Source organism: Paramisgurnus dabryanus, chromosome 5 (assembly GCF_030506205.2).
Source record: "Paramisgurnus dabryanus chromosome 5, PD_genome_1.1, whole genome shotgun sequence".
NCBI classification, from domain to species: domain Eukaryota; kingdom Metazoa; phylum Chordata; class Actinopteri; order Cypriniformes; family Cobitidae; genus Paramisgurnus; species Paramisgurnus dabryanus.
This window is the reverse complement of record NC_133341.1, coordinates 17,766,841-17,793,844: the sequence shown is the minus strand read 5'-3', so window position 1 is coordinate 17,793,844 and position 27,004 is coordinate 17,766,841. Positions and strand designations below refer to the sequence as shown.

At 37.0% G+C, this 27,004-nt stretch overlaps 2 protein-coding genes across 9 annotated transcripts; both read right to left on the bottom strand.

Annotated features, from left to right (window-relative positions):
• Positions 1-256: 256 nt before the first annotated feature.
• Positions 257-14,232, bottom strand: LOC135782926 (probable global transcription activator SNF2L2). Of its 4 annotated transcripts, none has more exons than XM_065293419.2 (6): positions 14,092-14,232; positions 3,514-3,743; positions 2,697-2,802; positions 2,286-2,387; positions 1,444-1,576; positions 257-1,152 (listed from the first exon to the last, which is right to left on the bottom strand). In XM_065293419.2, the coding sequence occupies exons 2-6, from the start codon at positions 3,708-3,710 to the stop codon at positions 1,004-1,006; spliced, it is 687 nt and encodes a 228-aa protein (XP_065149491.1). In that variant the 5' UTR covers positions 3,711-3,743; positions 14,092-14,232; the 3' UTR covers positions 257-1,003. The 4 variants fall into 4 exon arrangements, with proteins under 4 accessions (XP_065149491.1, XP_065149490.1, XP_065149489.1 ...); XM_065293418.2 differs by having other exon boundaries at positions 14,068-14,219; XM_065293417.2 differs by lacking the exon at positions 14,092-14,232 and adding an exon at positions 10,001-10,337 and having other exon boundaries at positions 1,444-1,549.
• Positions 14,233-14,565: 333 nt separating this feature from the next.
• Positions 14,566-26,892, bottom strand: kank1b (KN motif and ankyrin repeat domains 1b). Of its 5 annotated transcripts, none has more exons than XM_065267133.2 (13): positions 26,773-26,892; positions 25,589-25,724; positions 24,019-24,091; positions 20,904-23,261; positions 20,711-20,803; positions 20,106-20,208; positions 19,824-19,916; positions 19,638-19,725; positions 15,975-16,194; positions 15,649-15,791; positions 15,367-15,567; positions 15,122-15,226; positions 14,566-14,915 (listed from the first exon to the last, which is right to left on the bottom strand). In XM_065267133.2, exons 3-13 carry the CDS (start codon positions 24,053-24,055, stop codon positions 14,868-14,870), a joined length of 3,489 nt encoding a protein of 1,162 aa, XP_065123205.1. In that variant the 5' UTR covers positions 24,056-24,091; positions 25,589-25,724; positions 26,773-26,892; the 3' UTR covers positions 14,566-14,867. The 5 variants fall into 5 exon arrangements, with proteins under 5 accessions (XP_065123205.1, XP_065123206.1, XP_065123207.1 ...); XM_065267134.2 differs by having other exon boundaries at positions 25,589-25,696; XM_065267135.2 differs by having other exon boundaries at positions 25,589-25,717; positions 26,773-26,869.
• Positions 26,893-27,004: the final 112 nt, after the last annotated feature.

The window sequence follows — 27,004 nt, the reverse complement described above, 5'->3', positions numbered from 1 at the left end:
TTATGGCAACATTAATATTTTATATCTACAATTCATTTTATTTATTATGACAAATATATGAACTTCATAAAGACTAACTGAAATAATAAAAATAGCTGAAAACATCGGATGTAAAAAGCATTTTTAAGAGGATAACATAAAATAAGCAACCTTAAAATAATTTATTTTAGAGATTTTGATGCACACAATTTTTTTAAATTTGCACACATTTGCAGTAATGTACATAAGACAAAAACTACTTCATTCACATGAAGTCTTGAGATTTCATAGAAATGTTTATTTTCAAGACGACGAATCAGACCGTGTTGTCCTTTAACATTATACAAACTTTAAAGTCAAAATCCTTTAAATTTTTTTCAACAAACACACCACCTCTCCCATCCATCACAAACATACAAACTTGACAACATCATCAGTGGGTGCCTCTCGTTGAGGGCAGTAACCAAAAACACATCTCCATCATGCTTCAAGCTCCTCTATCTATAGCTAAAACATTGTGATGACTAAAGAATAACCAAAAATCTTTAGTTTTTTTTAAAGATTAACAATGAAAGAAATGAGTACGTACAAAAAGAGGGTGACAAAGTGCTTATAGTCACAAAAATCACTGTTAAAAACTCTCTGAAATAGAGACGTAATTGCAAATTTAGCACAGCTTATCCCATCTTGAAAGACCGATTATGTTTATAATATTTTACAATACCGTAATACAGTATGATGAACCACTATTTTTCAATACTTTAAAAAAGAACATTGGTAGGCAGTCTAACAGGCCTTTTGTATCTTAACCATATTTGTTCGTTCTGGGTTTATGTATGTGTATAGGCTTATTTACATTTTATAAACACATGAAAACAATGCAAGTCGCAGATGCATCACTGCAGTAACAATGTTGCTGTGAGAATACCAAGGTTGTTATAATCCTTGGGCAAAACTTACTGTAAATGGGTACGCAAAAGTCTTATACAAATGGCATACAAAGTAAAGGCTTTCATTTGGAGGTCTAATTCAATAGTCCTCGTGTGTTGATCTCACACTCCTTTCCACTGTTATCATTACTGTTTGTCATCTTTGGACTGGAGATACTCGGACCAGTTGCATTTCTCTCCAGTTTTTCCACCATCTTAGGATTTGCTGTCTCTGAAATAGGAGCTTAAAAACACAACATGTTTTAACACTATACTTTACATTGAAATGCTCACACATGGATGGTCTACTTAAATCAATTTAAGAAAGACTTGCAGTGTATTCAGACTTTACCTAAGCTTTGAACCCATGACCTCAGCATTTCCATGCTTAGACTCTTATAACCGTTGATCTATACTGAGGTTGTCTTGGTTTGCATCACCAAAAACGTATTTAAATTATACAGGTTTTAATAAATATTTAATACTAACTAAACTAAAATACAAAAAGTGGTTTAATAGTATGCATTTGGCTTACCCTCTACATTTAAGTGATCGCCACCATCTGCTTCACTGCCTCCAACAGCATCATTGTCTTCCTCGGTAAGTTCAACTATCCGCTGTCTTGCACTTTCAAAAACAGACTTCAAAACAACGGAGTCCTCAAAGATCTAAGACACAGGTGAAACACTTAACATTCTCTACACTATTCGCCTGCTGCATTCTGTTACAAATACCTTTTCGCCTTGCAATAATATTCAGAGTTTTAGTCTCTTCATGTCAGTAAATGACAGCTTTGTACAGTATGATGAACGCACTGAAACTCACAATTATGTTAATGTGTCATTAAAATAATGGGGTTTTTATGTTAGACATTTGATAAAATTGCTCAGCTATTTGCATAAAACATTTATAGTACAGGCTTTAAGTTCGCACAGATGAAGATAACTGCTGCTTTATCATTGGCCTGTACATCCTTAGGAATAATTGACTATGGGTTGTTGAATTATTCAAAAACAATGCACACTGTTACTTTGCTCTAGTGGTGATTTTAAGACATTTGACAGAATAAGTGTGCATTTTACAGAAAAATAATCTACACCCGTGGAACATTTCTTAACCAGAATAAAGCATTTAATAGGCCCATGGTATAACTGAAGGAAAAATCATCAGGTTATTATTCAAAAACATAATTCAATAAAACTATCGTGGGTGCTTCTTGGATATCAAATGAAACCAAATTTCAGTGTTAAAAAAAATAAGCAGAACATATGGTATAATACTGTTGCAAGGCATTGTAACTGCAACAAAGAATCTGAAATGTTTTCAGAAAGTATTTTTAAAGCTCGAACAAACCAAGAATATGTATGCAAGACACACCTGAGATCCTTCCAGATTAAACATCTGAGCATTGTGGCACATCAGCATAAAATCCTTTTCCAGGTCTGCAATGCACCTGTATTTGTGATTACGAACCCTCTCCTGCATGAATACAATCCAGGTTGCGGTCAAAAGGGAGCAGAATACAATCAAAACACAAAGACAAATGACAATTTCACATGCAAGCAGTTTGGAACTTTTCATTTTTTAAACCAAGTATTTTTTTAAGCAAATAATGCCACATCACTCTCAAACACAACCAGTAAGAACATACTATAAGAATCTGTAAGACTGGGGTTTTGGTGTCAAGATATGAATGAAGTGAAGAACAGATAAATGAAAAGAAATTAAAGCAGGTTGGTAGACAAAAATGAAAAAGTGGTTAATTTGGTGGAGGTACTGTAGGTTCACCCTGATCCTCCTGAAGTCCACTGGCTTTCGGATGAGCTCATAATACTCTGGCACTTCTTTCCTTGAAGGCAGCTGGACGAAACCTTTACTGATCTGTCGGCCCAACCTGTAGAGCAGGGATATATTCATGAAATGTATAACACAGTTCTTCATGTAATAACTATGTAATAACTGTGTAACTGTTACTGGGTACCAGCCATAAACCTAACCCAACCCTAACCCATATCAAATACATGTAGGCATTGCTGTGTTGCCAGATCCCATTATTAAAAATCCTCTTTAGACGTGTTTTGGCAATACATGAGACACTTTGGGATATTTATGAAGTGATAATTAGGTGTTAGCAATTTCTCTGATATATTTCTGAAAGACAAGGTTTAAACTTACTTTGTTCTTTATGGACTATTATTTTTGTTTGTTTTTTGTACTAATATCTGGCAACACAAGAAGATTTCTTGGGAACAAAGATGTAGAACAATTGGTTTAAATGAAATATGCCATGCCCAAGCGTAAAACAGTAAAGCTCATCTTAACAGAACATAAGCATTAAGAATGAATGAAAGTTATATCTGTTTATAATCTAAAATTCTATTTTAAAGTGTACTGAACTAAATGGTGTAGAATTTAATCTTAAGAAGAATTAAAGACATTTTTTTCACCTGGGACAGCATTTGTTAACTCTAAACAACTCACCCTGTATTTACGGCCATGCATGTGGGTACCAATAATTTTTTGTACAGTACTGTAAGTACAGTTACAGTACACTGTGACTGTAAGTGCATGCATTGTGTGTGCTAAAACGTGCTTGAGTACTGACGTGTCCTTGTAATTGATGACCATATCCACAATAGTGTTCATTTGTTTCGTGAGTTTGGGAGGGTTGGGGGGCAGCTTCTCAGCAGGAGGGCGACCCCGTCGTTTTTTCACTTTCTCCACCACCTCCGGACCAGTCTCAGAAACTTGGTTGCCTTGATTATCGCTTTTTCGTTTCTTCAAGTTGCTTTCCTCCTCCATAACCTCAGTCAGTCTGTTTTGGATAGCCTGAGACTGAGGAGAAGATAAAGTCCATGGGAATTGTGAGGAGTCGTACTGGATGTGATGATGGAAAGAGGATTTGTAGTTTTCAGAATAAAGCACTAGAAAAATGAATTGGAACTTGAATAGTTTGAAAATGCTGTATTTTAGATGAACTCCTCAATTACTACATAAGAAGAGATCTGTATTTATAGATAATAAGGATATAAAGGAGTGGCCAAAAGTGAGGTGGGAGGGGGTTATAGGGGATTTGTACAATATTTGCTTTTAAAGCCCCTTCAGGTTATATTAAGCCTTTAAAATCTGAGGCGCATGGTAAAAAAATTCTTTTTTAAGAATTAATAACATTTTTTATATAATTATTTATTGGACAAGAAAATTTGGAAAAGGGAAACAACTGTTTTAATTGAATCTTTGTTATTCAAAGATACAAAACTGCAGTAGACTACAGTTGACCATACAGTTGACCTACAGCTGATTCTCTTTAGTAGTAATATTTTGTAGTCATTGTCATGGGTTATGTCTTTACAAACTTTGCACATATGGGACCCTGGACCATAAAACCTTCTTAAGTTGCATAGGTATATTTGCAGAAATACTCAACAATAAATTGCATTGGTCAAAATTATTGATTTTCCTATTATGTCAAAAATCAATGGTATATTAAGTAAAGATCATGTTACTTGAAGACATTTTGTACATTTTCTACCATAAATATATCAAAACTACATTTTTATGAGTGGATGCAGTTACTAAGGACTTCATCTGGACAACTTTAAAAGGCGATTTTTTTTTTTTTTGCAGATTCCAGGTATAGTTGTATATTGGCCAAACATTTCCCTATCCTAACAAACAATACATTAATAAAAAGCATTTATTCAACTTTTAGGTTTTAGAAAATTGATCCTTTTGACTGGTTTTGTGGTCCAGGGTATCATATTTGTTAAAACATCCTTCAATTTTTTAAGCTGAGCTTCAGTTTACACTCCAAACATACCAGTGAAACATGTATACAAAATGTTTAATGTATCTTTAATAAAGTATCAAAATAAAGAGCGATTGTCAATTTTTGGATATCACTTTTGGCCACTAGGGGTGAGCGGGGCACAAACTAACGCAGGGTTAATTGTAACACAACTACTTTACATATTTATACAGGGCCGAGCAATCTGTGCTTTTGGTCTTTTTCTCTTACTGTTAGAAGATAAACTCCTGTGAATTTGCGAAAAGATTTGATGTGTTTTCGTAAAATTACGTTAACGGTTTTGGAGGCATGGAAGTAAATTTCTTCATCTTTCGATTTTTTCAATTTCTGAGTTGGGTGTGTAAATCATCTTATTTAATCACTGTCTTGTAACCTAAAACATAACACCATTTTGAAACATGTCAGCAACTCCTTATAACTGACAGCTGGGATTGATAAAATTTTTACACGGCGGGGTTACAGTAGTTGTAAATCACTGTTACAATTAAGCCTCGAGTATACAGGGATAATGAAATTAAAACCATGTAAATACTATTAATTAAAATAATAACTGTTAATACAATATCAGGGAAAATAACTGACAATTATTATTTTGTGTATTTTTTAATTCTTCAAAGAATCTATTTATATGCATCGATGCATTGCATAATACAAAAAATAGATAGATAAAGGATCATGGATTGATTGATGTGTGGATATCTATCTATTATTATTATTATTATAAAAAATATCCACCTTTAGTATATGGACAGAATTTAATTAAATAATTTGTGTTTAAAAAAAAATTCTAGCAGGTTTTACAACAAACCTTCTGTTTGTTACAATGAACCCCACCTATGGGGTAAGTTGTCATGTTTGCACTCCTGTCACTTTTGGCGTAATTGTACGATAACAGTAGGTCCCACAAACAAACTTTAAGTGTTCATTTGTAGTAGAGATGTGTGTATTGATTGGGTAAAAAATGATTCACATCATCAAATTTGTGTTGTTTGCACCACCATAATACTTAATTCTGTATAACTGTAACCTGTTGTACACAAACATGGACAATTACATTGCTTCATGGTCAAAGAAAAATATTTGGTTATTATATTTATTGGTTCTTCCGAACCCCAAAATAGCTGAAAGAAATCTGTAAAAAAAGACAAACCAAAGCTTGGGTCTTAGGAGGTTAAATATTTTTTGAATGATAGATCCAAAGCCAAAAAGCATTAGCTTGTGCCCAATTCTTCCCTACTCTATTTTTAAATCATTCCACAAAATCCACAGTTCCTTTTAAAGGGGACATTTTACAAGAATCTTTGGTGTCCCCAGAGTATGTATGTGAAGTTTTAGCTCAAAATACCATATAGATAATTTATTATAGCACGATAAAATTGCCACTTGTAGGTGTGAGCAAAACTGTGCTGTTTTTGGGTGTGTCCTTTTACATGCAAATGAAATGATCTCTGTACTATTTGGCAGTTTAGTGGTTGAATAGTGCAGATTAAGGGGTGGTACATTACAAGAGAAGCCAAATTTCAATGACCTATTTTTTCACATGCAGAGAATAGTTTACCAAAAATAAGTTACTGGGTTGATCTTTTTCACATTTTTTAGGTTGACAGAAGCACTGCGGACCCAATTATAGCACTCAAACATGGAAAAAGTCAAATTTTCATATGTCCCCTTTAAGAGATTAAATCATCAAGTGAAATAATCAAAACTCTTTTTTAGCAATTTTTTTCTATTTTTTCCTATTTTATTTTATGGTCTACTTATTATTAACTAATGAGATTTCACAGTGGGTGGGGATACCAAACCCTCCATAAAATCTTACTGACCATCGCTTGGGTGGTTTGAAAAAAACAAAGATCTACCAGGTCCGCAGGTTGCTTCCGTTTCAACTGCTGGTTGCATGTTATTGGTAAAGTATATCTGGCCATAGCACAATGTAGGAATGCTGGTATATAAGGTAAAGAAAACAATTAAATGCTAAAAAAAATTCTGCAGCCGAAAGAATCAGTAAAAAAAAACGAATCAGTATATGAAGAGTTCAGATGCAAAACCCTCTAAGTGCGTTTGACGTTTATTGTAATTTTTCTTTATTTATAAACTCCTACTGGATTTTGCCAACACACCGGTATTTCTGAATGACCTGAGGCTGGGATTAAGCAGATTTCAAGCTTAAGTATTTGATGAACATTACCTCATTTTTGACAGAGGTCTCATTTAGCGGCTTTTGCATCTGAGCTCCTTATATACATGAACTAAATGACCGCGTGACTCAAACTCAAATTTCAGACAGCTTTCCACACATAGGGCCCTATCTTGCACCCAGCGCAATTGACTTTGTCAGTGACGCATGTATCATTCGTATTTTGCACCGGCGCACAGCGGGTTTTTCCCTCCACAGACGCAAGTCAGCAAACTAGGGAATGAACTTGGAGCGCAAAAAAGGAGGCGTGTTCCGGCGCAAACCATCCCTGATGCTATTTTGCAGTTTCAAAAAACAATTGCGCCACTGACCAGAAAAAACTAGTCTTAAGTCAGTGGCGCGTTGCGCGTTGTTCATTATGCTATTTTAAGGGCGCGTGCTTGTATAGCGTGCACAACGTGCACACACTTTGCTTATCTAATCTACACAGATGCAACAGTTATTTATGCAAATCATAAATTGTTACAATAAAAAATATTAACACATGAGTTAAGGGAAATCATTGTGGTGAGCATTGTGATGATAGTTTTTATTTATTTTGTGTGGCTGCGTTAAAATAGTATCATGCAAATAACGATTAAAATATTTTCATAAGTTTGTTGTGTGGCTGTATTACGTTTATTTTATGTAAATAATAATTAAAATGTTTTCATAAGAAACCTTAATGTATGTGAACTTGATTTGTAAGAGTACTTTGGGGTTGGACTGCTTGCGTTTCTTGGCTTTCAGGGTGGACGCAGCGATGTCCTCTGCTGGCGTCAGGTCCTGTGTAGAGAGCTGATGAGACAATTGTGGCTATTTCCTCCCACGCCTGTTTAACCTACGCTGATTTGGGCGGGTTTCTCCCATCCCCATACAAAACAACTTCTCTGTCTTTGACTGCTCTTACAAGAACGTCGGTATCCTCGGCTGTGAACTGCTCCTGGCGTGCCCTGGTAAATCCGTCATAACAAAAAGCAACCCGCCATGGAACTTGCGCACTTGCGTTTAAAGGGAAAGTTGGATGACGTTCTGATTGGTTTATTTGACGTTACGCCCAAACCTAATAATGAACCTACTTCAGACCAACCCCTTATTGATTTGCGCCTGGCGTAAGAGTTATTTCTCCCGCCGGGAAAATAGCAACAGCGCCCAAGATCCGCCCACAAAGTCACTTGCGCATTGCGCTTCGCACTTGCGTTTCAGATCGTTAAAATAGGGCCCATAATGTTTTATTGTATCCATATTTGTGTGAAAAGATAAATCACATATAACAGGCACATTGTTATTGTACATTAAAATCAATGACTTCCGGTCCCTTTGTCACTGTACTGGTATGGGCAGCTCATTACATGAAAAAGTTAAGCTCACATCACCATCTGGTTAGGGTGTAAGACAGCAATGTCTGTTGATGATTTTTAACAAAGATCAAAATAAGACAGTCTGCCCTAAAACTCAAAGCAGTTCAGTGAACTTTCTGGCCTTTCATTCTGACAAGTTTCCAGGTCCAAATTAATGCTAATCATCAGGGATCAAAGTCTTATCCTGGCCACATGCCTCATCCAGGCGAGCTGCCTGCATGTTAACCTTCAAACCCATCAATTATGGACAGCTGCTTTCACTTCAATTTAATATTTAAAAAGCAGCACTTCACGATTTGCCACAAGCTCTGTTCCCACATGGGCCAGCTGGACAAGCAGGAGACGTTAGTACACTGAATCTACACTGAATCGGCATTGAGAATGAAATGCTGACATTTACAACGATGCCGCCTGACATAACGAAACTGTGACGTATGGTTAAGCATACACAGCCCCCAGACAAGTCACTGAACGTGTTCCAATAACAACGAGCCGTGACGCTGCCTCTTATCAGCATGCAAGTGTCTCCCTCCTATGTAGAAGCAAATGCAAAATTGCAAAAGCATATGAGTGTGTATGTATGTGTGTGTTGCTGTCTGTTCAAGTCTGTGTTTCACACAAAGCCAATTAAAGGGATAGTCACCCAAAAATGAAAATTTTGTCAGCATTGTTTACAAACCTGTATAAATGTCTTTATTCTGATGAACACAAAGGAAGATATTTTGAGAAATGTTTGTAACCAAACCAGTCATGAAGCCCATTCACTTAGTAGGTTTTGATTACAAACATCCCACAAAATATCTTCCTTCATGTTCATCAGAACAAAGAAATATATACAGGTTTGTAACAACATGAGAGTGAGTACATAACGGCAGAATTACATTTTTTGGGTGAACTATCCCTTTAAAGTGCAGAGATATGCTTGCCGCAGCCACTGCTGGCAGAGACAGCATATGAGTCGGATGAAAATATGAATTCTGAGTATGCCGCTATGCAGGCAGCGCCAGCCATTGATGTCTAAATTAAACACACACACACACACACACGCAGACACAAACACACACACTTAATGCTTTCACACACTCATAAGCACAAACACACAATAAAGCACAATGAATTGACACAGAATATCCACTCCCCACCCAAATGCCAGGATTTCATGCACCAAACTCTCTCACACACACAAGCATAAAAGAAATATGAAAAAGCAGGCGCACAGAGGAACACACGGAAAGCATTTATTCACACGTACCCCTGGGGAACATGTGGAAGGAAAGAGGCCTAATAATCAGCAGCATAATACTGGAATGTACAAACACACACAGTTTCATGCACAGATGAAGCAATTGGTTTGCTAAGCTGAGGAGAAGCAGACAAAAACATCCAGAATGTCCTCTTTAAGCAACAAGCAAAAAACAATTAAACCTATCCGTGGTGCAATTCACCATCACACGTAAAACGCTAAAAAGCTTGCGTTCAGTGCACTACTCCTATAACCTCACAATCCACAAAACCCATTTGTCTGGCCAATGTTCCCCTAACCAGACATGGTTCACACGCATACACGAACATGCACACAAACATTCCCTCTCTCTCTCTCTCTCTTTCGCTCTCTCTCCCTGTCTGTCTGTGTGACCATGTGCTGAAGTCTGGTGTGATTGCGTGCTCTATGCGCAGGAGAGAGAGCAAGTGAGAAGGAGAGAGAGAGAGAGAGAGAGAGAGAGAGAGTGGGAAGAGGGCGATTTACCTGACTGTGGTCTCTAGGCTGGCTCCAGTCTGGAGGAAAGAGAATTAGCAAACCAGCATTGCAGCGCGCAGCCAGTCTCTTCATCAGCTGATCACTCAAAACGCACAGCCCGAAAGGGGGGCGAAAAGCGCCCAGCTTTTCATACACAAATCAATTGGCGTTAGGATGTTGAGCGAGAAAGAGAGAGAGCAAGAGAGAGAGAGAGAGTAAAGAGAAAGAAATAACTGTGAGATGCCTTTCTGCTAGTTTGTCCCCGTGGAAAGGCCTGCAGCTCGCTTTTCCCTCTCCCTCTCTCTCTCTCCCTCTCTCTCTCACTCACTGCATGTTTTAATATCGACTGTCGCAATCTGGTTTCTTTTTTCCTCCTCTCTCTCTTTCTTTCTTTTCATGGGCTCATTCAGTCTTTTTAAACGCCCCTCTGTTAAAGAACTGGGCTTCATTTTTGTGCCTATGCAGATGTTTTTTGCGATCTTGAGAGGATTCCAGGGTAGTTAATAGTGTGTTGCACACACACACACACATATTCATCCACACACAAACAAAAATTGGGTAATGGCATGTTTGCATCTTCGTCTGGGAGCTTTTACAACATGAAAGAGCTCGGAGATTCAAGGGAAATCATTTTGGGATATAAATATTACCAAAGAGCCACAACAAAACAGACATTTTCTGCTTCCCATTGAGAATGAGATTAATAACTTTTAAAGTAGCTCCACACAGGATTCAAATGTAACTACAGACATATGCTTAATTATCCTTTGAAAGCGCTCAGAGGTGCACTAATAGTGTAAATACTCTTCTTGGTCAAACACTGGCAGTTGATGGCAGACCAGAGACACGTATTTACTTTAAAATGCGGTGGTTAAATGGTTACTGCTGTGAAAGTGTGCCGTAATGAGGTATTTATTTAAACTACACCTTATCAGTAGTGCATTTTAATTTGCTTGAGCGTTTTCCACTAAGGGACGTAAAAAGTAATAGACAGGCGATAATTAAGTTAGACCAAGCAAATTCTGAGATTATAAAATTGTTGCAGCGTCACAGATGAATGAAAGGTTTGCATGGAGACCATATTTAATATGGTGATTATAACTGTAGGCTATGTACAGCTGTACACTATACGTTTTCAAATAATTTTGGAAAAATAAAAGAAACTGAAAGATATGCAAAGGTATGCAAGTAAACCGTACTTTTATTTTGCATTCATGGATGTTCACAGCTTCCTATAAAGTTAAAAAGTCATCAAACCCTGTGATGGGTGATATTCATGCTTCCGACGTTCAACAAAATATGTTTTCATTAATAAAACATGCCTTAAGTGTGTTTAAAAAAGATCTAGTTTCATTTGAACTTAGATTTGCCATGGCAACAGCTTCATTAAAAAAAGACGAGACATTTTTCATTGATCGAACATTCTGCATTCAATTTCTGACCAGGCTCTGCAAATCGTCAATTATTGTTTGGTTGTGGATTATTAGCGTTTGTACTTTCGTTACGATTACACTCTGTCATAATGTTACATTTTATATGCATGTTTTGCTATCAGGTCGACAAGGGCATTTTGGTAAAATATCTCAGGCGGTTACTATGGCAACACCACGTTTTACTGGCTGCAGACCGCACAGAGCTGTAATGCTATAGCATTCCATCACAAAACACAGACACTCACTTTGTCGTCTAGACACATTTAGCAAAACGCTCTCAAACACAATGATACATTGAACTACATAAGGCTAAAAAAACATGCTCAACTCAAATGTGCAAAGAAGTTTGTAGATGTAATATAATAGTTTCATGCCAGCAACCATGTGTGCATCATAAGGAGACAACAAATAAACTAAACAGACATTATTTTATCTAAATGGATGCACACTTAAGATGTTACTTGATGTGATTAAAGTGTTTAAATGGGTTCCCACAGTTATGTTATTTTCCCCTTTAATACAACTGATCTAGGCTGAGACTGGCAGATGCCCTTTCACAATTTTTTGTATACTCTTTATGTCTCTATACAGACATGTTTCTCATCGTGAAATAAATGTTTATTTATTAACATTTACAAGCACAGTAATCGCAACATTTTTGTGTTCAAACTGATTGTTATTAGGCAGCAGAATGCATAAATTAATTTAAAGGTGCTAAAGAATGCAATGAAATGATGAGTTAAAAATAGATTTAAATATGGTAAATTGTATTCTAATATCTAAATAGAAGGTATATGACTTTATTTAGAGAAAAAATTAAAACATTTTCACATGTCCACAACCTTAGGATTTGCCCTTAGAATGAAATGGTTTATTTTTACCTTATTTGAAAGAGTCATGAATAATAATGTTGAGCTCTGCTCTGATTGGCAGTTTCTCAGAGCAGTTCATTCAGTAGCTCTGACTGTGTGTAACCAGATCTTATGTTTGAGTCTGATTTTGTGTTCAAATAAAACATGATGCCTCTACTATCAGCTACAATATCAGCCACTTCAAGCGCAAAATGATTTAAGACATGCTTTTTTGGCTTTAAATAATCACATACGCTATCAATAGTAAATTGCGTTGTGTGAATCATTTAAATAATCTCCTCCCATAAATTTTGCATCTGAAAAGGAAACTCCTAGAAATGCATATGCAATAAGTTCAGGCGCAAAAATAACTAGACCACACCTTTTCATCGCTTATTATCCACTGTGCATCTCTAGTAAATCCTGACAGTCTTTATTTAACGACAAAATAATGGTTTGTGCTAGCACAAGCTGTTTGTAAATCTGGCCGTTAGTGTGTTGTCCCTAAACTAAAACTGTTTGTGTTGTTTTAACACATTCGTTCTAAGTAGGGGTGTAAATCGGACAGTTCATTCCGATTAGGGCAAAATCGATTTTCTCCACCGGCAATGATCGATGAAAACAATTGATTTTTGCTGATAAATTCAAAAACTTCTTCAATGCGATTGCGATTCTATTCTATTCTATTAATCTATCGATATGTTTCTATTATGTGCGTTATATTAAGTCAGTTACATTTTTACTTATAAATGCAATCAAAATAACATGAACGTTTATTTAACCTCTTAGAAAATGGGTCAATCTCTGTCCCAATTGGAACATTTACAACAATAAACTAACTAAAATACACTTTTTAAATAAAGATAAATGAATAATGAGGGTTAAAATGTCACATAAAATCAAGCTTATGATGGCAAAATGTTATATTTGTGCCAAAATGTGCAATAGTGAATAATAATCTAAGAGTGTGGTAAGTTTTTTCAGTATAAACCTGCAAAACTTAACGGTAACGTGAATAGTAGAAGTTCAGCCTAAACGCTGCATATAGCATTAACTGGGAAATAGTGCTAAATCAGCAGTCACTAATTTATTTTTAGCAATATAACAATATTGTAGTTAATTTAATGTGATATTTAATATTGGGGGCGTACATCACGACTATAACTTCACAGTTAGTATTATATTCAGATTGACCTATTTTCCAGCTGTTTTGCATGCACAAGGTTTACATAAGAAGGAGGAAACAATAGTGTTTGAGGCTCACGATATCTCGTTACCATTTACAAAATCCTTATTAATATACATGTATGCCTATGTAAATATAGTTTTTCATTCTACGGCACCTTTAAGGTCACAGTATTGGATTTATGCTAATAGGATAAGCAAATATTGATTTTCTATAATTAAATTGAAGTACGTGTAAAAGTATGAGTTTGATGGACTTGAGTTTGTTTCTCAAGTCCAACCCACGCAAAACACCCTGAAAATCAATGAAGTGTCACAATGAAAGTTAAAAAGCAGCATCTAACGGTGGGGTAAGCTGTGCCTCTCCCTTAATCTAAACTAAAAAAAGACCCATTACAATAGTGATATTGATACTCTTAAAAGACAAACATGAACAGGAGATATTTTAGTGCTATAAATGCCCAAAAACATAATCCAAAATTCATTTTCTGAAAAGAATAACGTACAGTACAGCAAAATATATATGTTTTTTAATATTTCTATGACCTTGTGTATTAGATGCATTAGATGCCAATAGAAGACATCATGAAATATAATTAAGATTTACCTCTGTATCAATGGCACAGCTTACCCACTCCCTCCTACTTTCTTTGTGAACCAACAAAGACTTCTCACAGGGAATCTGCAGTTCAGCTCTTCGCCTATAGATGGCAGGATTGCTGTATGTGTTCTGCAGAACTACAAAAAATTACAGAAAAGTAGGTAAAGCAACACAAAGCAAACACTAGGTGGCAATAAGCACGTTTATTTTGTGCATGATTTGAGCATTTCAATAATTTATTTACAATTACAATGATAAGATTTGGAAATATTTAGATAAAAAAATTCTACACGCAATATATAATACAAGAAAATTAAAACAACAACAACAATAATAATATTCATAATAATAATAATAATAATAATAATAATAATAAAAAAATATATATATATATATTATATATAAAATATATATATAATATATATATATATATATATATATATATATATATATATATATATATATATATATATATATATATATATATATATATATATATATATATATAAAACAGTTTTACCTGTTCCCAAATAGAATATGTGAAACATGCAGTTTTCTAATAAAGTGTAACCTTCACAGCCAAAATTAAAACAAAGGCCTTTAATTTTATTGTTAAATTGCATAGCTGAATGTTTATACCCGGGAAAAATATTTTTAACTGTCAGTAAAGAACAAGAAAATAATACATTTGGATATACAGAAGTAAATACTGAGTGCACTCTCTAAAATAACAAATATTTGCAAATATAATCTATCATACTCATCTCATTTGACTGAATGGGTAATTCTAAAATGGTAATGTGAAATCAGTCAGAAGAGTTTATGCGAGGTGGAGTCTTGCTTCGAGGAGATCCCTGTGGATGCACACACACACACACACACACACACACACACACACACACACACGCACCACGCACGCATGCACACACACACACACACATAAACTGTAGTGTTGGAAATCTGAGCATGTGATATGTATTTTAAATGTTATTAGGCCAAAAAAAAGGAAATGGAAATCTATGAGAGAATACAAGATTATTTGGCATAGAAAAAATCATACCATGACATTTGAACTACCCTTTGAGTAGTTGACATGGGCATAAAGAAGCATAGCAATGTCTTTGTGTCCAGCCTCCAGAGCAATAGACAGAGCTGTGCTATCATCCTATAAGCACAAATAAACACAAATCAAATAAAACAAACATGCAATTCCATAAATACAAACGTAATCAAGAACACCAACAAAAAACACAAATTTAGCATATACAGTTAACATATTGTGGTGATAGCCAATTGGATACTTACATTGTCAGTCAGCGTGGCATCACAACCTGGCTGAGCCAGTAGAAGTTTGACAATGTCTGCATGACCGTGTTCACCGGCACACATAAGTGCGGTCGAACCCTCATCGTCCTGGATGTTGACCTCTGCTCCAGCAGCCAGCAGAGCCCTCACCATATTTATACGCCCATGACTGACTGCCAGCATAAGAGCCGTCTGGCCAGCCTGATGAGAAAATAGCAGAATACACTCAAAAAAATACATAGAAACGTCTATAGTGGATTGCATAAAAAAAAACACACATACCTGGCTGGCCTTTGCATTAACATCTCCTTTGCTAAAAAGATCTTGCACTACCATCATTTCTTCTTTCGTTTCCACAGCGGCCAGAGAAGCAAGCATTATAGGAGTATATCCAGCCCTATTTTGATGGTCTACATTACACACCCCTGCATGGATGGAAATATAAAGCCAAATTAATTGTCAACCCTATTTAGAACATTTATTTTTAAGAGTGTAGGTCTTAATAGCACTGTTATCGACCAATCAGCATCAAACACTGGAAGGATCTGTTTTACAAAGCTGGGATTAAACTATGACCGTACAAAAATACTGTAATCAACAGGAAGTACCTGCAGCAAGCAGAATCTTTACTACACTGAAATTGGAGTGAGACACGCTGTAGTGAAGGGCTGTGTTTCCATTTTGGTCTGCCATATTGGCCACATAGCAAAGCACATCCGGTGAGACAAGACGGCAGGCAAAGAGAAAGTCCTCTACGATCTGTGGGCAAGCTCTCTTCTGACTGGACACATAGAACCACTCCTGCTGAACTGTGTTGAGACTGAAGCGCTTTTAAGACAAACAGGAAGGAGAAGGAACGGGTCACCCAAACATAAAAATTCTTTCATAATTGACTCACCCTCATTCCATCACAGTTCTTTTCTTCAGCAACAATATGCAGTTTTTCGGCCTTAAAATAATCTCTCTAAAATTATTTCAAATGGTCGAACACTCTTAACTGAACGAATTAACCACAATCTACAACCACACTCTGTAATTTTTTGGTTGGGTAGGAACACAGCACCGCCCATTATATAGAAGATAACACTTTAACAAAAAACTATTTGTTTGTGGTCAACTGAAGACAGAAAGTCATATACATGTGGAATGGCATTAGGGTCGTTATGTAAATGATGAACATTTTCATAATTGGGTGAACTATCCCTTTAACATAATGCATGATAAAGGTATTCACAAATGCCATCTCTACAAGAGCTATTAAGACACTAAAGATCAAAACCACAGACACATTTTAGTCGATCACTTCACCACACTATGCCAAACACAGAACACTTTCAACACAGACACAAAATACAACTCTGTAATTTTAAACTTCCCACAAATCTGAAGCGTACCGAACAATCTGATCTATTTATGCCAGTAGGTAATTATGGGTTGAGGTTTGGCGCGAGTAAACAAAGAATATCAGCAACCGGCCTCTTTAGACTGCAAAAGGCAGTTCCACAATTCAGCGTGTAAATGCATGTGGTTTGCCCCATTTTTGTGTTCCTATAACTGAACCTTGAGAATCCATTTCCACAAATGTTTTTTTTTTTGTGATTATAATTGTATAACAATCTTAATTGAACTTCACAGTCATTCCAATCCATTATTAGTTTTATGTATTGAAATCCACCTTATTATAGGACATACAAAGATTATAAAGATTGAAATTAAACAAAAAGTACTGACTTAAGGTCAATCATTTAACAGCTTGTGGTGAGATTGTGAAACGCAATGAGAAGCTATGGTAGCTGTCACAGGACAAACATGCCATCATCTAAGACAACGTAGGTACAAAACTCGAGTTTGTCTTTTAAGGGCTATTGTAGAAAATTCACAGTGACTTCCATTTAAGAAACCTGTGGTGTATGTAGATAAAAAACGGCTCATTCTAAGATAATAAAAATAATACAGTTCACCTTGTAAGGTCATTATACACTGATAATATAGGTATGTATATTATATAACATTAAAGGGCTCATATTTTGTAGCTAAAAAGCACATTACTTTGTTTGTTTGGTGTAAGTGCGTGGTTTAAAACGCATTATTTTTCACATACCGTACATTATTCTAGCCCCTCTAAGTTCCACCCTTCAGTAACGAGTGGATTTGTACAAAGCTCATCGTAATGAAAAAGCGCAGTGTGAACCGATTGGCCAGCTATCCAGTGCGTTGTGATTTGCCGAAAAAGCGCAGTGTGAACCGATTGGCCAGCTATCCAGTGCATTGTGATTGGCCGAATACTAGTGATGCCCGGGTTGGCGTTTTTTCCAACCTGCGGGTCCCACTTTTATGAAATATTTGAACCGAATATTTTGAGCAGAATTTGAATTATCTATTCACAAATACCCTACCTTAATTTCTCCTGCAGGTCGTCTTTCATCTTTTATTTCTTCGTTTATTTTGTTGTTGTGGCTGGCAGCGGGAGCTACTTGGCACTTCCGTGATGTGAGGCCAAAGGTTTGGGGATATCAAGTTACGTTGCGCAAGTTACGTTGCACAAGTTACATTGCGGAAGTTACGTTGCCACATAGCCCTACGTAAATTAACCTTATCAAAGAACGTAATAAAATATACAAATATATATATATTCCCAAATATTTAATATATATATGCTACAGGGAATTAGACGCAACATACATGTTTTTTATTTTGTTTTTAATGAGCCACTCCAACCCGCCCCGCATTAAAGTTACAATTTCTTTAACTCAATTATGTAAACGTTAATGTGACGCTCCTTACCATGTTTGAAAGATGGAGCACCCAAAGCAATAGTGAAAGCCAGGAGATAATATCGTCTTTACTACCCTATCAATACGAGTCTGAATCTGACCCAGAAAACACAGATGGCTAAGGTGATTGATCAACTCTAAGCAGAACGTAACAGATTGGTAAGGTAAGGGGCTCGTTATAGTTGTGCGTAGGTCCTACGGCGTGGCGATGGCTTAGGTTCCGCAACGGTTTTCATTTATAGTTGTGCGTCGTCGTACGCGTTGACGTGCAAACAAACGCACAGACCGCTGGTAGGCAGTATCCACGCGTGTAACCACAGTAGCAGTGCGACCGTCAAAGAAGGAGAAGCTTGGCAAGTTAACCCACAAACGAAGAAGACACAGCAACTTGTTGTGTTTGATTTGAGAAGACCAGCAATGATGGAAGTAAATAAACAGTGACTTATGTTGCAGTTTGAGTTAAATCACTCCTCAACTTGGCTCATCTTTGTTTTCACCGTCGCAAACGGAAATACCGATTACGCAGGTTTTTTACCTGATTGGAGGGGTTCTGGTGGACCAATCACAGCGCTTGCGTTCCGCGTAAAACTGACGCGCTGTTAAAAATTTTGTGAGGTGCACGTCAGGCTACGCACAGGCTACAGATAACCTATGGCGTAGATAGTACGCACGACTATAAATCGGGCTAAAGGATACTAAAATATAAAACCATGTCTGCATTTGTGATCGTAGAAATGACCAACAAGCGCTACTCTACACTGCTTAAAAACCGCGTTTGAATCGTCAGTAGTAAATTCATTAAATTTAAAAACATCGGCAACTTACAGGATGTCAGTCAGCAGAACAAGAGTATAGTTGTAAAGTTGGAATTGCTCCACTTTTAGACGTAGCCTTTGTGTTCATCGAGCCTTGTAACTCCCTCGTGTTTAGAAAGTAGTCCTTCGTAAAATGTACAACACAAAATCGAATATTGTATTGTACTGTTCTGAAACAGTGTTGTAAATAAAACCTAACCACTGGTTTCTTGATGTTTACTCTATTGGAAGACCAAACAAAGTAGTTTGCCTTTAGCAACAAAACACTCAGCGGCTACTCGACATGGCAGAAGTACACAATACTACAGCGCGATTTAAAGTTACACCCTCTATCTTTGTGTATACATTAGGGCGGTGTTATGCAAATGTTCTTTTCAGTATGACGTATAACTGCATGGGCGATGTTGAACGAGCAGTTTTAGGTAGGCGTGGATGAGGCTTCACTTTTAAAAAGAAGATCTCTTTGGATTTGAAACTGTAATTTTTGCCACTTTACAGATCTTTTATATGCACAGACATCTTTTAACACTCTAAAAACAAAAGAAAACACGAAATTGGGTCATATGACTCCTTTAAAAGGTGCTTCTTAAAGTTACACATTGCACCTTTAAGATACAGTAAATGGAAAAATACAGAAAGCACCCACGTTCAAAGATAAATCTGTTATTATTTTGTAGCTCACCAGTTCTCTGTTGGATATGACTTTACTGCCACGAAGATTCACCTCCAGTGTTTGGCAGGCAGATTGCATCTTCTCACTAAATTTGTACCTATAAAACAACATACAATGAGTGCTCATTGCCAACTAACTGGCCAGAAAAAAAAGTCTACTGGGTGGTTTAGCACTAATATGAGAAAAAGCATTGACCTCTCTTTCTTTGAAATCTTCACTTTGGCACTGCCTTCCATATGCCTCTTTTCTCCATTTTTGTTCTCTTCATCCCTAGAAACCCCTACATCTCTATTGAAAGAGAGATTTCCAAACTCTTGCAGTGGATTAACAGGTTGCTTATCACGCATAGTTTCCAATTTATTCAAATACAAACATACATGTACATACATTATAAACATGCTGTTAAAAGAGCTTGATAAAAATGGTGGGTTTGAATTTTAATTTACAAGCTCTGATAAATAATGAAACTTTATTTACCCACGGGGTGCAGGCGCAGGGACATTCACACCATCTGTGGATTTTGGATGTGAGTTTTTTCTTTTCATGATGGACCTGAGACAACGATCATCACTAGGTTGGCCTGAAGAAAATGAATAGCACTAAGTAATAAAAGTAAAATCTCCTATGCTCATCTCATAAAATTTCGACATAGCAGACTAAACAAAACTATTAATTAAACAAAACCATTTTCCAGGCACATATATCTTTTTGACAGCACAAACAAACACCTGTTTAAAGGCTCTTTTTATTCTGTAATAAAGATTTTTAAAAGAGCATTCCATGTGACTTGCAATGTGGATGGTATTTATGTCTATGTTTGCCACAGGACAAGAGAGCATTCCAAAATCCCAAAAAGTCTTAAGTGTAGAGCTCAATCAGCCAAAAGGCAGACCAGAGAGAGCTATTTTAACCTCCTGTTCACATTCCAGTGAATAGAGAAAGGCTAGAATAGATTCCTTTGAAAAAACATCAACTGAGGTTTTTGCAGATCTCTTTTGGGTGGAGCATTGACTGAGGATACAGCTTTTCTATAATTTCCCTGGCAAACTGATTTGAATTGCTTTTGACATAAAAATTCATACCATGAAGAGCAGCCGACATCTGTAGCTCCATCTGATTTTTCTGATTAATCTTTGAGCGATCATCCACTTTTGGAGTCTGGCCTTGTCCAACGACTGGGAAAATGCAAAGACATTAAGTTTCTACGAATGTAGCCATTACTACATTTGACATATAGCAAACCATTTACAATTGGACACAAATACACAAAATTACCTTCAACTTGTGTATCTAACTGACCAGGAGACTGAAGTGTGACCTCATTCTTTGACCCAGGCTGGCTGTCGGTCAGCAGGTCCTGCTGTTCTTTAAGTAATCGTTGCATGCGATCTATGTAATGATCAAGTCCAGGTTCAGGTTGCGGATATATCTGCAACCCTTCCGCATCACGTATCCTCCCGTCCCCCACCTCTACACCAATGGTACGTGTTTTGAAAGGATCTGGCAACCGGGAAGGGCCGCATGCAATGTTCCGTGTACGAAGCCCAATCAGAGTGTTCTCATTAATATTTGTAAATCCAATACCAATGTCACGTGTCATTACCTTAGGTGGACCAGTAGTAATCATGCTTCTTTCTATGGACTTGTTGAAAGACCGCACCTGATCACAAACCTTTCCATCCCCAACCGCCAAAGATCGAAAGATTGTGTGTGGTGTGTTGGTATGTCTCTCTCTGGTCAGTGTGTGTTTTGTGTTGGTGCTGGCTTCAGATATGCAGGCTTGGGAAGTGCTGGTGGTACGGGAGACCGTACAGCCAGCTGTGCTGGTTCGCTGTGAGGTGGTCTGTGGGACCGCCATAATAGCAAGGTCACTGCTCCGCACTGGGTCGGTGACAGTTCCTTGGGAAACTAGCAATTTGACCACATTGACATTTGCATCGACCATGCAGTTACCGGAGCCCACTGTTTGACAGGAGACGCTCCTATTCTCTGATGTCTCCAAAGTAATCGTGCCAGCATCGCACACTTGCACTGTAGTTCCAACGCCTTGGCTGCAAGTTGGCATGCACATGCTTCCTACACATTGATCTTTCCTTTCTACTCTTTTGTGAACTTCCCACTCTTCCATAGGTGAGTCTGGGCCAGAAGACACAGCCCTCATATTAGGTGTGCAGGACACCTCAACATCATTGGAAATTTGTTTTGGACCACCCCCAACACAAGAGTGTACAAAGTGGGTGTGGTTTCCAACTCCAATAGTGCGAGTTTGCAACCCAGTCTGGGTAGCAGTGCAATTCACTTGTGGTTGTGCGGTGGAACTCTTGTCAGCACGATTCCTTGCTTCTGCTTCTTGTAATTCACTCCTCAACCTGCCCATTTCTGCCTTAAACATTGTTTCTTTAAGCTCAGCCTCCAGTGTTTGTATCCTGTCACTCAAAAGTTGAATGGTTTGTTGCTGCATCTCTTTGTCAGACGCCACACCGAGCATAGCCTCAGTGACGCTGAGAGCTACCGATTTTGTCTGAAGTTTGGCACTAACGGCCTCACGAAAATTGTCATCCCCAATAGCGACAGATTTTGACTCCCTCATCCCGAAGCTTGAGGATTGCTGAGTCTCAATACGTGCATCTTGGATCTTCTTTTCAAGCAGTTGCATTTCAACGCCGAGCTGTTTGAACTCCATCAAACCAGAGTTGGCACAGTGCTCCCATCCTTCCATATCTTCTGGCGATTCCTTATTGCTCTCTTTCACTTCATCAGCCATGTTGATGTCAGAATTTTGACCGTGATGGCTCTTGACCAAGGCGGTCAGTTGTTTCTTTTCTTCCTGCAAAACCAATATCTTCACCTGCAGGACAGGTATGGCCTTTACTTGCTCTTCCAGGTCTTTTAGTCTCTGTAATGCAGCTGCCATCTGATCCCTGACCATCTGCAGGTGCAGCGGGCTGACACTGCCTACTGGAGATGCACGGCCAGAGCTTGAAGGGCTGATCTTATGGGAGCTCCCCACTAACAAAGTTCCTTGGCTTGTTGAGTCTAGGACCGTCATTTTAGCACCTTTATAAACGCCTTGGGTACGGTGCTGATTTAGGCCACCCAAGCTAGTGTACGGGGACTGGGTACCACTAGAGCCAAGACCACCAAAACTGGCCAGTCTTCGCCGTGAGTGTGGTTCTGGAGGTCCTTTCTCATGTTCCAAACGCTTGCATGTTTCTACCAAAGTCTTTTCCACTTGAGGATTTGAAGTGGTTGAGGGTGTCCCATCCGAATCCCTGTGATGGGCGGATAGACCTTTACAGACCTCAGGACCTTGACTTGAGGATTTAGGTTTGGAATGGTGATGAGGAAGTGGGGGTCTTCTTCTGTTGACGGAAGCAGAAGAGGACAATAAGGAGAGAGAGGTCTTTTTGGCCTCATCACTGCTTACAGAGGACAGAGAATCAGATGATGTCGAGTGTGTGGGTCTTATGATGCTTTGCGGCTCAGAGGCAGGGCTTGCCTCCCTCGGCCGCTTTTTAAAATCCAGTCGGCGAATGGTGTCACTCCGTTCAATATCGTCCACGTATTTAACAAAGTCTAGGTCAAGCTGGTATCCATATGGTGTATCAATGCCAGAAGATATATCACTCCACTCTGTTTTAATTATATATAATTATAAAGAAAAAATATATATTTATGTGGTTATATCAGATGAAAAATTTACTATTTTCAATAATTAAATGAAAATAAACTTCTAACCAAGATGACATTAGACAAAAACTACCATCCCTAAAACCAGAATTTGTACTAAAACCTTACAGAAAGATAAATGGAAATAAAACAGCCATAACATAGTCTATAAAATAGTAGCTTACATATACTTTATATTCACAATCTAAATAATGGCACTTAATATGATGAAATTAACATACCCAGCTTTTGAAATGTATCTGATTTCACTATAAATAATTTATAGCTTGCTAAGCATTCACAGTAGCAAAACATTCAGCAAAACGAAATGTTTACAGAGGACATATTTGTTCATTTTCTTACCTGCAGCTTTTCATACACACACACACAAAAAAAAAACTATTTTCCGTCCTACAAAGCTTAGAAACGCTCTCCTCCTTATCCCAGTCAAACTCCCTCTGCTCTCCTCCTTCAGGAGGCCTTTACACACATATTCAGTTTCTCTCCACCCCTCGTGTTTCTACTGCCATCCTTTTTCAACCACCACAGCATTTTAAAATTTCTTTGAGAAACAACTCAAACCAGCCATGTCGTTTGACACTTTAAATATTGCTGAATATAAACAAAATGTGCTCCTTTGCACAATTAAAAAAACAAAGTCACAAGCATTTTTTAGTTTAGCAAAACTTGATCTGCAGAGCTGCTGAATGCTCCTTCTGACCTTGTTGATTAAAGCAGAAGTGTGTTTCTTGAGTCATGGCAGTTGTAAGCGTAATTTTCTCTCAGCTGGATGACTGGGAAAACAAGAACAGACAACACAATAATAACAGAACACATGAAACATCATTATTAAAATGTCTCTGTAACATGAGGTGCTGTCGTTCTTCAACTGATAAACTGTAAACCATTTCATGTACAGCTACGGTTGTATATCTAGAATAGGACTGGCATATCAGGTTTAGGACAGACTTGTTGTGTTAAGGTGTTTTGTGTTTGTTTAAAGACTTTTAAGGTGTGGAGGTTTTTTTGGATCATGGAAATGCATCACACATGAATTTAGATACATCGCCCCCTTCTGGAGACATGAAGGTGAGCAGGCTTATGTACAAGTAGGCTACATCTGATTTATATTTTTTATAGATTTGCTGCTACAAATGCTTAATGTAGACAGAACCAACATACATATTTGTCATCCACATTTATATCCCACAAAATAAAACCTTAAAAAATTGAGAGATGGGTAGTTACACTTTAAAAACGAATGTGTTAAAGGTCCCATGTCTCAAGACTTTTTAAAGATGTAAAATAAATATTTGGTGTCCCCAGAGCACATATGCGAAGTTTAAGCTCAAAATACCCCACAGATAATTTATTATAGCATGTTAAAATTGCCACTTTGTAGGTGCGAGCAAAAATTTGACGTTTTGGGTGTGTCCTTTAAAATGCAAATGAGCTGATGAAATGCAAACACTGATCACAATGATGGTGGTTTGTTGAAATTAAAAACTCAATTGTGCTGTCAATTATTTTTCTCTCTCTTTCTCTTTGCACTAAATGGCAGTGTCGTGGTTGGATAGTGCAGCTAAAGGGCTGTTATTATTAAAATAAGATTCCCTTATGACATTATAAGGGGAGCCAAATTTCAATGACCTAATTTTTCTGTGCTTGCAGAGAATGGTTTACCATAATTAAGTTAATGGGGCGATTTTTTTCATGTTTTCTATGTTGATAGAAGCGCAGAGGACCCGATTACAGAACTTAAACATTAAAAAAGTCAGATTTTCATGCAAGGGGACCTTTAAAATCAACACAATCTGTGTTATTTTTGGGATAACACACTAAATGCGTTGTCCCAACTAGACACATCTGTGTTATCATTGAAATATATAGCATTTTGTGTTACTTTTAACACAACTTTTGTTGTCACTTTTATTTATTTTAACACAAAATCAACACAAAAGGACACATAATGTGTAAAAACTACCACATCCTTTTTTAGAGTGTAAAGAAACTGGCTGTAAATTTAAAGAAAATAAATTCTGTCCCATTTACTCACAAAAATGTTGTTCCAAACCCATATGACATTCTTTATACAAGGAAACATATGAGGTTAGATTCAAAAGGATATTAATGCTGTTTTTAATGCCCATATATTGAACGTGAATGGAAAACTCTCCAACATTCTGCCTAATATCTGATTTGATGTTTGAAGAAAAAAAGATGTCATACAGGTTTGAAACTACATAACATAACAGTCAGTTAATAAGGAAATTTTATTTATGGTCACTCACCTCTCAAAAATGTGACTCAATAGCAGCTATATGTAAGCACCACTTGCATTTATTTACATCTGATGATTAAGATGAAGAGATGCAAGCCAGATGAACGCTGCACTGTCACTGCAGACAGAAACACAAAACCTGCTTTCTGTAAAACATTGTGTCAGCTGAATTACTTAGCAGTGAGAGGAAACTGATACATAAACACAACACATACGGAGGGACACTCTGATACATGAATGTTTATACGCATTTGAGTTGGACATTAAGGCAAGTAGCCATGTGATAAATGGATAATGTACAATCAATTAATCATTATTGCATGTTCCCATAGCCAATAGTGGAGCATGACACTAACAACATCAAGGTCATGGGGTTTCATTTCCAGATGATAGAGGTACTGATAAAATATATGTATAATCTACATTTCTTTGAAAAAAAAAAACAAATACCTAAATGTAATTCTTATTGCACTTTAAACTCCTGCAATTTGAGACAAAATCTTTGCCTTGACGTCCACCTTTCTGACTTATTTAGTGAAAAATGTAAGTGTGGTACTACATAGCTTCAAAATATTTTATCATGTGCTTGAATGTTTATGAAAATTATTGAAGCAACAATTAAACAAGCTGCTGACTTTGTCTGTCCACTAAGCCCTTATTACTTACATGTTTCAAATTCTTCATAAATAGAAACAAAGGCTGTTTTGTTAAATTCCTAAAGAGATTGACAGAAGGCAAAACAATCCAAGTTATCTGTATACTGAATATTTAGGATATTCATCGTTTTAAGGGGAAAATATGCATAGGCTATAATTCTTTTATGGATTTATTCTGTTCCTGGTACAGGCCAGTATAGTTAACAGATTACACACTTGCCTGGGGAGACTAGCTTTCTCACAACTTTAACAAACACAAAATACATTATTTAATTCAGGTTTAATTAAGTAAACAAACCTGGAATTATATCTATACATATCATTTAATAATTTACTAAATACTTAATCCACCGTCTCTTAAAATAAAATATACTGTAAGTTTTGGAAGAATGCTTAATACTTGCTATTCACAATTATAACGACTGGACGTGTCTATTTTTGTTGCAAAGTACAAACCGGTTCCCAATTTTGTAGAAAATATCGGTAACGTTAAAGAGATGAGGTGCAGGTAAGTTTTGAGTGCTGCGTGTTTACCTACCGAAGTGAAGTACAGTCGTAAATCCAGATATAAGGGACAGCTGTAAGAAAAGCACTATCTGTACTGGGTTTAACACTACACTTTTGATTAACTTTAAACTGTCCTCCTACTAAACTCCCATGGTAAACAGCTAAAACCGCAATAGGCGTGTTTTACTTCATGCGGCGATGCGCAGAAGAATTGGCGTATGACATTAAAGTCTCGCGAGAGATTCTAAAGGATGATCGTTATC

Coding starts and splice junctions, on each gene's coding strand:
- LOC135782926 (XM_065293416.2), bottom strand. CDS start 10,084: ATGAAGAGACTGGCTGCGCGCTGCAATGCTGGTTTGCTAATTCTCTTT. Junction 3,744..10,000: donor AGCCTAGAGACCACAGTCAG/GTAAATCGCCCT, acceptor TCTTCTCCTCAG/TCTCAGGCTATCCAAAACAG. Junction 2,388..2,696: donor TGGACTTCAGGAGGATCAGG/GTGAACCTACAG, acceptor GTATTCATGCAG/GAGAGGGTTCGTAATCACAA.
- kank1b (XM_065267133.2), bottom strand. CDS start 24,055: ATGACTCAAGAAACACACTTCTGCTTTAATCAACAAG. Junction 15,568..15,648: donor TTAATGCAAAGGCCAGCCAG/GTATGTGTGTTT, acceptor TTTTCTCATCAG/GCTGGCCAGACGGCTCTTAT. Junction 15,227..15,366: donor ATGCCACGCTGACTGACAAT/GTAAGTATCCAA, acceptor TTGTGCTTATAG/GATGATAGCACAGCTCTGTC.